The sequence below is a fragment of the Barbatula barbatula genome (genome assembly GCF_947034865.1).
Source record: "Barbatula barbatula genome assembly, chromosome: 20".
NCBI classification, from domain to species: Eukaryota; Metazoa; Chordata; class Actinopteri; order Cypriniformes; family Nemacheilidae; genus Barbatula; species Barbatula barbatula.
In genome coordinates this window covers 17,845,819-17,858,404 of record NC_136783.1, presented here as the reverse complement: position 1 = coordinate 17,858,404, position 12,586 = coordinate 17,845,819, and the positions used below count along the sequence as shown (strand labels likewise).

The window sequence follows — 12,586 nt, the reverse complement described above, 5'->3', positions numbered from 1 at the left end:
CGACCACTTTTTCTATACCTATGTATCTGCATGCCTCTTTCCTATGACATATATATCTGAAAAACTACTCGCACATCAATCTTTATCGGACAGGTCTCAAATCCATTTCCAGCTAAACAAAACAAAATCCTCTCTCGATCTCAGCTGAGTCACAACGTCAGAGGCAGAGAATTTTCCCGAATGGCTAAATGACCTTGTGCTGCACTGCTTATCTGTGCTGTTTGATGCTCTGTATTATCCACATATGACCTCAAGTACCCCTTAAATCAACGCAATCAACATCTTAAAGCACTACTCCAAAATGACCCTTACATTCATATGATCACATCATAAGGCATATGCTGAAAGCTGAGGTCTCAATATGATTTTATGCATTCGATTTACCTGCTGAATGGAAGTGTGAATTATTTAGAAGGTGAACATCTTAAAGCTACACATTTATACCATTTCAAGAATGACCTCCTCCAATCTGTTACTGACGGGTTTAATATTTATTTCTATACATACAGACGTAAGGTTGTCCTAAATGCTGCAACCGTATTGGTGCAATATCTGAATTTAGATTGGTGCGGTTTGAGGGAATATTTTTGGTGGGGAAAATACATGCAAGAGAGAAAGGAAGGTATGTAATGATGGTATGATGGATTAAAGTCTCACCAATGAAGGTCAGATATCCAAACAGAGCAGCCAGCAAGTACATGACGTACATGACCCCGATGGAGATGTTGGACACGTGTTGCATCTTTGCCTTGGTGGGGCTAAAATCAAGAAATAAAATGTCACGACAAGGATCTGTATATCATCACACACGCTTTAGGAATGTCAGTTAACACTCCACACATATAAACGCTTCTGCAAAATCTATTGTAATTATTTTATATATAACACTCATTTTTCAGCTTTAATGTTTGAGCGTGTCATTGATATGCTCTTGGCTGGTTCAACCACACAGTTCTTTGGACAGTGAAGCAGATGGGTAGCTGTGCACAGCATAATGACATCCATATGCACAAAATGACTCATCTTTGGTTACAGACTGGCTGAAAGAACTTGCCACCTACTTGCGCAGCTCCGTGTAAATTGGCAGCACCTCGGGGTGGCACACGAATGCGAAAGCCAGGATGGGAACCGTGTAGGCCGTCTGATTGAAAACACATAGACCAGATCATGTCTTGTTAACGCGGATACCGCAGGGTCAAGCGTAACCCCAAACCTCACATTTTAAAGGCCATTAAACACTGTAGAACATTATAGAGGGCTAACTGTAGCCGTGGTTAAGTCGTGTCTAAGACGGGTACTGGGCTCATTAGAAATGCCAGTCGTGCACATTTCTTTATGTGAAATACCAGTTCTATCCGATATCTTACCCAGCCTGCTGGCAATAAATAACACCTTGAAACTATCTTGTGCTTTAGCATTACGTAAACATGAACTTTCCAGATTTTCACCCCTTTGAGAAATGTTATCTGAACGCATGGAAAATCAAACCCAGATTTATGTGAATCATGCAACTATTTATCAAGAACTGCAGTGCCATTTGAAACGGCTCAAAATCTTAAAAATACTTAAAGTCACCCCTTTATTCTAGGTTATTGAGATCCTGGCCAAAGTATGACGACACACCTGTGAGTTGAGGTTAAACATGCGTGGGGTGCACGCAGGGTCATCTTCAGGGGTCATGAGCACTCCTCCGGGGTCAGCCATACTTGTGTTAAAGCTCACCACAGTTTTATTATGGGAATAGTCAACGAAAGGACAAGGCAACTGGAACTTTTTATAGATCACCTGATGGGAGAGATAAAGGAATTGAACGTTATATATTCTGCTTTAACCTCACAATGATTTCCATTTTTTTACCAAACTATAGTTATTTTGTATCTCTGAACCTTAAAATTAAATGGAGCAGTTTTTGCTGCTGTGCCTGTAAGACTTTGATTTCTGCTCTGCTTTCTCACAGGTTTATATATAAATAAAAACAATAATAAAAAGGGAAAAAAATATTCCAAAAAGTAGAACTATACAAGAATACAATGTTTTTTAAAACATATTTAATAGACATCACTTTTGGCCATTATGTATTTTGAGAACTTCTTGTTTCTAAAATGCAATCTTTCTACATTATATCAAGTGCTTTTATGTTAAAAGATCATACAAATTTTAAATCCTCATGAAATTAAGTTACATTGAATGTTATTTATCAGTGAGTGTCACATCAGATGCAAAAATAAATAAAAAGAAAAAAGGTAAGAGAAGAACAGAGCAAAAGACAAGAGAGGAGTAGTGTTATCTTTAAAGGGTAGATATTGACCAAAGAACAGACGGTTTCACCAATTCAGCGTGAAGCTATAGCACACTTGCGTAGGGACAGAGAGGCTGAAGCTGTGTGCTCAGATAAAAAAGCCTTTCTAAAACTAGGTCAGTGAGAAGCACCAAACACAAGCCCACTCTAACAGGAATACACACATTCAGCCTGCTGGTGGAAAGCGTCAGGATACTCGATTTATTCAGTGCAAATTAAAAAGTGAGATAAAAACTGTCACACTCTTCAGAGCACATTATTCAGAGAGAAATTAGAAAAAAGCACAGCACTGCTAAACAAACAGCATATGCCAGCAGAACCATACAGAATTAACTAGGACGATGAACGTACCGCAATCAAAAAGAACACCATGCAACTGAGAGAGAAACCGCTGGTGTAGCCAAGGTATCCTGAAACACACAGATGCAGTGAATAAACTTGCAAGAGGAGTCTGATTTGACTCTTACATCAATAAGAAAAAAACTGTTACACTGACATAACATTTGTGCAATAAATATAAGGCTATAATTATCGCCTCAGATGCAGAAGAGCAAGCCGTGTGTTCAGAGTTAGGAATCAGAGGTTTGGGACTCACCGAGCTGTTTCATAAGAGTCAATGGCAGGATGATGCTGCAGGATACAATGACAACCAGGTAATTGCCATTTAAATACCACGCCCTGTGAAATAGTTCAAAAAAGCAAAAAGACATAAATTAACAAGCCCTTTATTGGATATTTCACCCAAAAATAAACATTCTGACATTCACCTTTTAAAAAACGTGTATGACTTTGTTCATTCTGTGAAAACTAAGATATTTTGAGAAATGTATTACAATGGGAGCCAATGTTGTTTGGTTACCAAGATTCATTAAAAAAAACGTATTTTGTGTTTTGCAGACTAATTCAACTCAGTTTTGAATGAAATGAGGATGAGTAAATGATGAAAGAATTGTGATTTTTGAATGAACTGTCCCTTTAAGAAGCTGAGGTCACCATTGAGGTCATTCAGATCCAGACCCTCATGTCCAGGCCATGGATCTGGTTTAATGACTGTTAGGAACCTCTACTAAAGAATATATCCTCTCTTTCTTTCCTAAAGCTGCTAAGCCTGTTTTTCTGCCCCCTATTAAGACCAAAAACATGGCAGCCCTTAAAGAATCCCCCAAAGACCAACACTGAGCGATCTGCTTGATGAGACAACGAAGAAACTCTATCCAGCCAAAGATCTTGAATGGTGTGTCCATTTAATAAACTGAAAACACTGTGACCTCAATGATGTGAATGGTACCTGCTGCACTGAGAGCAAAGTTATCTCAACAGGTCACAGGAGGTGATAGTATTGGACTGGTTGTGTGAAGATCCATGAGTGTGTGAATGTGTGTGAAATGTTTTTTCTCTGGCACATTGGTTTCACGTGAGCAGTGAGTCACCAAGTCGCATGTCAACAGCGCATGTCAACACTTGCCTGAACACACACAATAACATACTGTGAATTAATTCCTTTCGACAGTTCTTACTGTCCAGTCAAGATGAAGGCCTGTCTGGGCACAAAATGAATGAACACATTTAATGCTTACCAAAGTGACTTGAAATATAGTGCAAAGATCACGATACTGGCCAATTCCACGACAGGAAGTCAACAATACGGAGCGCCGATAAAGCGCAACTGTACCGTTTCAGAATTAAAACTGCATCCCTAAAAGCCATAATGCAGTTAGATTCTTATTTCAATTGTGCAAAATTGTGATCAATTCCCGATAAAGACCCACAAAGCCAATCAGAGAATTTGCTGTCACCATGGAAACGGGTGTTACGGCAAGTCAAGGTCACAAAAAGCGTTTTGATTTACGTAATTGACGTAGTCTTCCAAAACTCATTTGTATGACTTTTAGTTATTTGCAATACATTCAATATATTGCAGTGTTTGTATATTTTCACGGCACCATACTTTCCGATTCAATTATGTCCTCCATCATGCTTTATAAGATGCATAATTCTTTACCTCATGAATATAATGAGCACCCTCTAGATGTCTTTGAATAAACTGTCATCACGTTCGGATTCATCTTAGATCAGGTTCTTTATTGAACCCTGCTGTACTTCTTTCACACAGACCGTCACATTCGTGCCGATTCTGAGGACGGGACGGCTGCACAAGTGTCTGCTAAAACTGAGCTGAATCACCGCTGATTACCGCGTCGTGATTCTCCTTGCTCACCCGGAGAGGTGAGGAATTCAAATGAGGCAGCCAAAGGTCGTTTCCGTGGAGTCTTTGAGGCGTCCTCCAGCGTGTGTATGCACAAGCCTGCTGTCAGGCTGAGCTCCAGTCATCGCATCTGCAGTCTGCTTGCGTCACAGGTGACGTTCACACACACATACACACAAACTTCTCAGGTCGGGGAACCGACTGTTATAGTCAGGAAATATCTGACCTTCACAAACATAGCTGCTCTCGCCAAATCTAGTCGATCTATCACACTTCTGTAGCTCTAAAGTACGCACACACACCAATCGCTATAGAAACAACTGGAAGCATAATATGATAATCAAAAAAAAATATTTTCCCCTTCAACCCATTACAGTAGATGGGGTCTTGATATTTGGCAAAAACAGATGACATTCATCTCATGTCCTAACCCGGCCAATAAACAGTGGAGACATGCATTTGTGTTTAAAACCAGCACAACACAATATTTGGTTTCAGGACCATCCAAGACCGATTCACTCACCCTGATATATTGTCTGTCTTGAGAAAAGCCTGGATCACCAGTGGAAACTCGTACTTCACTATGTACAAGTAGCTGGACATTGCTTTGAGATGAAAAAAAAGAGAGGAGAGCTGTGAGATTCAACAAACACACACACAAATATAAACAGTAAACACCCACTAATCCAGGGTACATTCAGGGGATTGTGGTTATTATCCCACCAGTGAATGTCACAGTAAAGAAGAACCCCTTTTATATTTAACCTCTATGAACAACAATCGCCAGACGGCACAGGATCTTTTTCAGACAAAACTCAAAAAAAAAACAATAATAAAAACCAACATAATGTCACGCAATGTCAAATTTCAGCATTTGAGGGTTATTTTTCCATTGTCAAAGTCATCTTAACTGCAGATCTCCACAGCTTTCTATTCCATCTCCCTTAGCTTTATACTTTTGTTTGCACTTTTATTTCAATTTAATTTAGTTGTTATTTTACATACTTAAAGGTCTAGTGTATGAAATCTAGCGGCATCTAGCAGTGAGGTTGAAAACTCGAAACCCTTCCCACTCCTTTTCGCAGCACTACGGTGGCTGACACAGGACTAAGATGCCGTCACGGTTTCATTTCACGTATTTACGAGACACGCTATGTGGAGCAGTTTGTCCGTTTAGGGCTACGGTAGAAACAACATGGCGAATTCCATAAGGGGACCCGCAGTGTAAGAAGATAATAAATAGCTCATTTTCAGGTAATAAAACACAACGCTTCATTTCGTAAGGTCTTAATACATCACTGAAGACGTAGTTATGTATATTATGTTGCATTTCTATCAATTGATCCACATTGCACCTTTAAGTATCTTGTGATTTTTCATTATTATTATTTATTTATTTATTCAACCAGGATAAAGATCGCCTTGAGACTTCACCGTCTCTTCTTTTAGGGAGACCTTGTTAAGACAACGACACACAAAACTTCTCACAAAGACACATAATATTTCTAGAGATGCTTTTTTAAAGCACTTTAAATTACCTTTGTGTATGAAATGTGCAAAATAAATAAACTTCCTTAGACAACCTGTGACTGAATGTGTTTTAATACATTTTATCTAAACCAAAAAATATAGACCGATTTTGATGGGCTATTTATATGACTTATTCATATCCGACTGATTTTGAGATTATGACATTAGTCTCTTGAAAATAGCCTATAGTCCCTTACCTTATAAAGGAAGGATGGGGAGGGAGGTCTTGTACAAGGGGAGTTAAAATGTTCATTTAAAATAAGGAATAAAAACAAATAAGAGCAATGACCTAGGGTGTTAGTAAGAAATGAATGACATCAATAAATTTTTAGGCCCTTTGCAGGGCTGTGTGTGTGTGTTTGTGTAGCGTCCTTCAGAGGGTCACAATACAATACACTGTGTCTCCTGAGATGCTAGTGTGTTGGGCAGCGTCTCACCTCCAATATTCTGCAAGGTGATTGCGATGCCAGCCGCCATCTTGCCTGGTGTGCCAAAGGCTCTGTAGCCCAGCTGTTCATAAGCTCTAATGCCTGATAACAAAGACACAAAAACACTTAATTTAACAGAATTCAGGGGAAGATCTCCTGCAGGGGTCTGAAGTTCAATGGAAAATGCTTTGATTTAACATTCTTTCTTTAATGTTAAATTCATTAAAATTGTACCCACAGTATGAGTTATTATTTACCAGCCATTTATATGTACTTGATATTAAGTAAATGTAATATCAGTCTATTATTAAATACCACAAAACAGATCTCTAGATGCTGATTGGTCAACCACAGTCTATAATACTCGAGGCAATGCTATAAGGCAATCTACTGCTCATCCGATCCGACAACACTCTTCATTCATGGCTATATTCAGTTATTGCTCTGCTTTGTATATTTATTGCTTAAATATATCATGTAGTGCACGGCGTGTGAGGTCTGACAATCTGTCAAGGTAACAAACTTACGTTTATGGCAACCGTGGGCTTATAGATGACAAAGCACAGAGGATGACAGCCCAATTGATCAAGCACAGCGGATGCTTGGCTATTTTTAGCCCAATGCACACCAGAAATATTCTGGCCAATTAAAATGTCTCACACAGGAGCGAAGCAGATGGTCACAGAGCCGTGAGAGAGACGCGTTACGTCCGTTCCCGGCTACATCTAAACACTTCATATTACCCATGATGCCGTTCTCCAGACATAAAATAAACGATATTACGAGAGACACGTAGCCGTGTAATGCAATACTTACCCACAACCCCTGAGGACTTTAGAAGCAGGTGAATGGAGTATGAAGACAGACCAGCTACAGCGGTGAGAAGAATTCTGAGAGACACAAAACGCAATTGAGACAAAAGGTCACATCTGAAACAAAGTCAAGCCCAAAGGCGAACATATTTTATATTTACTCTAAAGAGTCCTTAAAGTGGATAAAGGTTGGGAGACCTTTGTGTATTTATTTGTGGTTAACTTTGAAAAGAAAGTCATTCACATGTGGGATGGCATAAACGTGAGAAAAACTAGGCCTAATTGTATCCACCTCCACAGGTTGTGAATTGCTGATGAGTTGGTATTACAAATCAATGTATTAATATATTGATAAAAAAATGAAAAGGGTACAACGGTGGAAAAGTACCAGACAACGTCATCACAAGTCTAACACGGCCCATAAATACAACGACACCCTCCAGCTGCCAACATCTGAACAAACAGCTCCAGCTGAGAAACCAAAACATGCTCTACTGACTCAAAATCTCTTCCTCTCCCTCCCTTCAAACGGCCCGTTTCAGCCCGTTTTCCAGTCTCAGAATGTCTTGGCATTTCTACCGATGTAGAAGCAGTCAGCCAAGCATTTAGATTCAACTTTCACACTTTTTCTTTTCTCCTGCTTTTTTTTCTTCGAATCACGCGGTCGTGCAGGAGCAAAAGTCGACGGGTGCAATGCTGACTCACAGGAGCTCTCGATCATTAAATAAACTCAAAAGATAATTTTCTTTGTATTGCTTCGCTTCGGAAAGCATTTATTAACCAAGAAGAGTCTTTTGGATAACTTTAATGATGGCTGGATGTGCATTGTGGAGTTTTGCCATTTTGGATCCCATTTCTTTGGAAGTAAATTATGTAAAATAAATAATCGTGTATAATCATGAGTTAATAGTAAGAGAATTGTCCTATTTGAGTAAACTATTCATTAGGGATGTCATAACTGTACTAAACATCAGCTCTGTTCTGATTGGCGGCATCATGTCACATGACATTTTCATTTTCAGTGTGCCAAGACAAATGACCTGTCTGTTTTGAAACTTGGGTCACATCCAACACAATCTCATGGCAATTTGCAACTATTGTAGAAGGTGGGTAATATGTGTAAATTTGTTGATCTCATACATTTTAGTACAATCTGCATGCACTGATATTAGGATTAAAGGGTTTTCATTTTTTAATAATCAAACGTTTTTGTACAATTCACATCATACAAAATCATACAAAATCGCCACCTCTTAATTCAATTTTATTTCATTTTTTATAGTCTGTTTTTTGGGAAATCCGGTTAATCACATCTGGTAGGAATACATTGATACTGTCCGTAGTGTGTCATACAGTTAATGCTGGAGCATCTGGTCGTGTTTCTCCATTTATTTCAGACCTTTAATTCAAGTGGCTTCGTCTGTTCTTCAATTAATGAAAAATATGTCTTCGGTAAATGGAGAAGAAAGTAGATGACTAACGCTCTTTGTAAGCTCAATGTTCATTTACACTCAAACACTGCTGTATCAATGAGACCACTAAAGATTATCTGAGTGGAGAAAGAGCATTTATTCAAGAAGTAATATTCAAATGTTTTTATTTCCATAAAATCCTTGCCTCCACTGTCTCTAAAGTACAATTACTATAAACAAACAGGGACATAAGGACTTATAAGGAACATAAACAACATACATCTTAACACAATAAATTCCTTTATCAACCACTTTTCCCAGTACACCACAGGAGAAAAAATTCAAGATTTGTTGTTTGACTTAATCTCAGAATGGATTAATATCATAGAAAATAAACAGCGCAAAATGAAGCAATCTCTTTGTGAGATTTCTATCTCATGGGTCATCACTGAAATAAGCTCCACACACTGTATTGTGGTCCAAGTTTTTATTTTGTTGATGTATTTCAAGGGGTATGTAGTGCAGAGCTGTTTTGTGGGTCCATTTTCGCCTTTGGGTAATGACAGCCAAGATCACCAAAATCAGGCTGGAAGTCACCCTACAGCTCATACTTTGCCAACATCAATGCCCTCAATCCCCAATCTATCTCGATCTATGTGTCTCCTTTCTTTGTCTTTCCTTGTTTTTACTCTATGTATTAAACAACAATCATGCTTAACATTGTTATGTATAATATATGATTCACAAACAGCTTTAAAAAACCATCACAAAATATTAAAAGGAATTTCGGCATCAATATTAAACAATGTCCAGGTTTGATATATGCCTTGCCTAGAGACACTAGAAATACTGATCTCAGATCAGACAGGTACCACACGCTGTCTAATTCAGTACACAGAATGTCCAATTGTTCCAAATCATTTTGAGATCCCCAGTCATACCAAACAGCTCAAAATCTAAAGCCCTAAGAAAGAGAAAAATCCTCAGGATACCGCTCATGCCACATAAAAATTCCAGACTGATTTTCACAAAGCATGCAAACCCAGCAAACAGCAAAGAGTCAATGTTAAGTAGCAGGTTAAGTAGCAGGCACTATAACACCACCATTACAAGACTCTTTGTTAACCAAAGCAATAAAACGTGAATGAGATAAATGCAGAGCTCTCGTGTGCAGTGAGTTTTCTGGTACGGCCCGCTCAGCTCCACTGAATGTCAGATGGAAACAATCTCTCCGGCCATCTGACTTTTCTAATAAAGGCTTCGTTTTTAACGGATTATTACAGCAGGCCCACCGACAAAGAGAGCAGGATTTAACCCAGATTCATTGTGCTTGCCTTCAGATGCTAGTGACTTGATGAATCATTGGCTCGTTTTAATAGATTCGATTTAAAATATTTTATATACGTCCAGTATTTATACACGCAAGTTGATCCATGATGATATACAGTATATAGGAAGAGTTTGGTTCCAAAATGAGATAACTCAGTTTCAAGTTTATTATTACGTTATCGCGTTTTTAATATGTAAGTGAGCTGTATTCTTTGTAAACGTATTTAAATAAAATAAAGAGTTTTGGAACCAAACTCTTCATATACAGTATATATACATCTTCTGTTTTTCACTTATTATACAGTAAACATCATTAACGCTCCATCCCTAACCACAACGTTTGCAGTTTGCATTGTGTGAAAAAACAAAAAAGATAGAGGGGAAAAGTTTGAAAATGACCCCATGAAAACACCAAAGCAGTGATTCTCAATAGGGGGGACGTGGCCCACAAGGGGACCCCGGCTCACTTCCAAAGGGACCTCAGGATGACTAATAATTTAAAATTAAAAACCAAGATATTTCTTTTTATTTGTCCATTTTTATATTTAATAAACTTGTTTCCAGTTAATATCAAGCTCTGAAATGAAGAGTGTGGTTCCAAAATCAATCTACAAAATCAATATCAATCAAACTGCAGTTGGTTTGTTTAGATTTTAGCCATAATAACTCATAAAATACACATAATTAACACAATAAAACTAAATAAAAACATGATAACATAATAAAAAACAATGGTTAAAAACTGAGTTATCTTGTTTTGGAACCAAACTCTTCAAATATTTTATTGGGTAGAAATGATGTGATTTTGTGAGCGGAAGGGAGGCTTTTAAATATTGTTGAATACAGTGGGGGGCTTGGAGTCAAAAAGGTTGAAAACCACAAAAGGATTAGCTATTGAGCTAGAACAAGATGTTTATTACATAAAAACACATTTCTGAATGTGCGGGAGTAGCTGATCTACCAACAGAGCTATAAAGTCTTAAATATCAGCTTTCACTGCCAAACTTCACACAATCCAAAAAATCTGCCCAGTCCATCAGTGCACGTTTTACAAAAGAAACTTTATTTTCATAATCTTTATAATCATAACTCTCTAGATTTGTTCTGTAATGAGTTCGTAACAGATTTGTGTTGTGGAAAAGCGAAAACATTGAGAAATGCAAAAAAAAAGATTTGTTCTGCTCATTTATTAAAAATATTAGCCAATAAGGTCAAAACTTGTTACAACTGTAACATGTAACAATTCAATCAAAACTGAGGCATAAAATCTAGTCCCACCCTGCATTATTTATCACTCAACAAGTATCATATTGTGAAAGAATGTTTCAGGTCCATGTCTCTAATTTTACCTTTAATAATAGCTAAATGCCTTTAATGCCTTTTAGCACATTAACTACCCCCAGAGCAACATGCATGGGATCAAGTCGCACAAATGCACAATGGTGACGGCTACAAGAATCTAATAATTACCGGCCATGATCCAGTATACACCATTACGCCTGAATGACCAAGAATAAATGAAGGAGGAGTTCTGTATTAAAGGTCATGTCACACAAGTGCACACAATCATCAATCACTGTAATTAAACTAGTTTAACAGGCATCTTGTAGTGTTCATATCCCACACAGAACAGGATTACATTGTAAATACAAAACTGACTTTTTAATCAACTACGCAAAGTGGTTTATAACAATCTAAATTTCGATCATTTCATCATATCTAGCTGGAGGGCACGTACGTGTTTTTCATTCGTACATTTATCTGTTCAACAGTAACTTACACAAAGAGGACAATGCCTGTGTTAGCCATGGCATAAGCCAATCCCAGAATTCCACTTCCCATGATGGCGTTTCCCAAATTGAAGACGGACATCCCGAAAGACGTCTTCCCCTCAAACTGAGCAAGATGAAAAACAGAGAGGTTAGTGTATGCATTCATGTGATGTTTTCCAAAATCAGAGACACCTGAAGAGTCATAGAGTCTTATCAAAAGCTCTCCTTACATCTGTGAAGCGAGGAGTTTTCTTTTCATCTGCATTGGAAAGGAACTCCGAGCTTTCTGGCAGGTTTGCATCCACGTTATGTGCTGTTCTGGCGGTACTATAACAAATGTAAGAGTACATAATGGCTATTAAAATACATGCAGTGCCACTTGACTGTTGTATGAACTGGAATATAATGCACAGGTCTTATGGATCACTTAAATGGTGCTTTTAAAACTGACAGCTACAGTCCTCATTAGATTTACATTAAATTACTTGATGTATAGATTTAATAATTCCTCTCTTAACAAGACATACCTGGCATTTTCAGTGCTATTTGGTACAAGTTCCCTACAAAGTACACAGCATCCACGAAAGCACAAAAAAACGGGAAGAAATTAAGTGAACACCTAAAGCTTTAGATAAACACATTTGTGCATGTATCCTTATTCATCATTTGCTAAAGGTGATGGTGGCAAATCCTTTACATGCAGGGTGACACACATTTATATGTGCAAAGACATCAACACAACCCCCGACACATTGAACACGGATATAAAATAAGATCATAACATCAGTGCTGTATGAC

General features: G+C 38.0%; 1 protein-coding gene across 2 annotated transcripts in view; it reads right to left on the bottom strand.

Annotated features, from left to right (window-relative positions):
- Positions 1 to 12,586, bottom strand: part of slc38a3a (solute carrier family 38 member 3a) — a 31,753-nt gene that overhangs the window by 5,803 nt on the left and 13,364 nt on the right. Inside the window, exons 3-13 of one of the 2 annotated variants that reach the window (XM_079483850.1) lie at positions 12,316 to 12,348; positions 12,019 to 12,115; positions 11,797 to 11,912; positions 7,280 to 7,353; positions 6,473 to 6,565; positions 5,029 to 5,110; positions 2,895 to 2,977; positions 2,651 to 2,709; positions 1,624 to 1,785; positions 1,062 to 1,141; positions 658 to 758 (exon numbers count right to left, since the gene is read on the bottom strand). In XM_079483850.1, coding sequence (XP_079339976.1) covers positions 658 to 758; positions 1,062 to 1,141; positions 1,624 to 1,785; positions 2,651 to 2,709; positions 2,895 to 2,977; positions 5,029 to 5,110; positions 6,473 to 6,565; positions 7,280 to 7,353; positions 11,797 to 11,912; positions 12,019 to 12,115; positions 12,316 to 12,348 — 980 coding nt within the window. The remainder of the gene's footprint in view (positions 1 to 657; positions 759 to 1,061; positions 1,142 to 1,623; positions 1,786 to 2,650; positions 2,710 to 2,894; positions 2,978 to 5,028; positions 5,111 to 6,472; positions 6,566 to 7,279; positions 7,354 to 11,796; positions 11,913 to 12,018; positions 12,116 to 12,315; positions 12,349 to 12,586) is intronic. The other variant, XM_079483851.1, reaches the window with a different exon arrangement.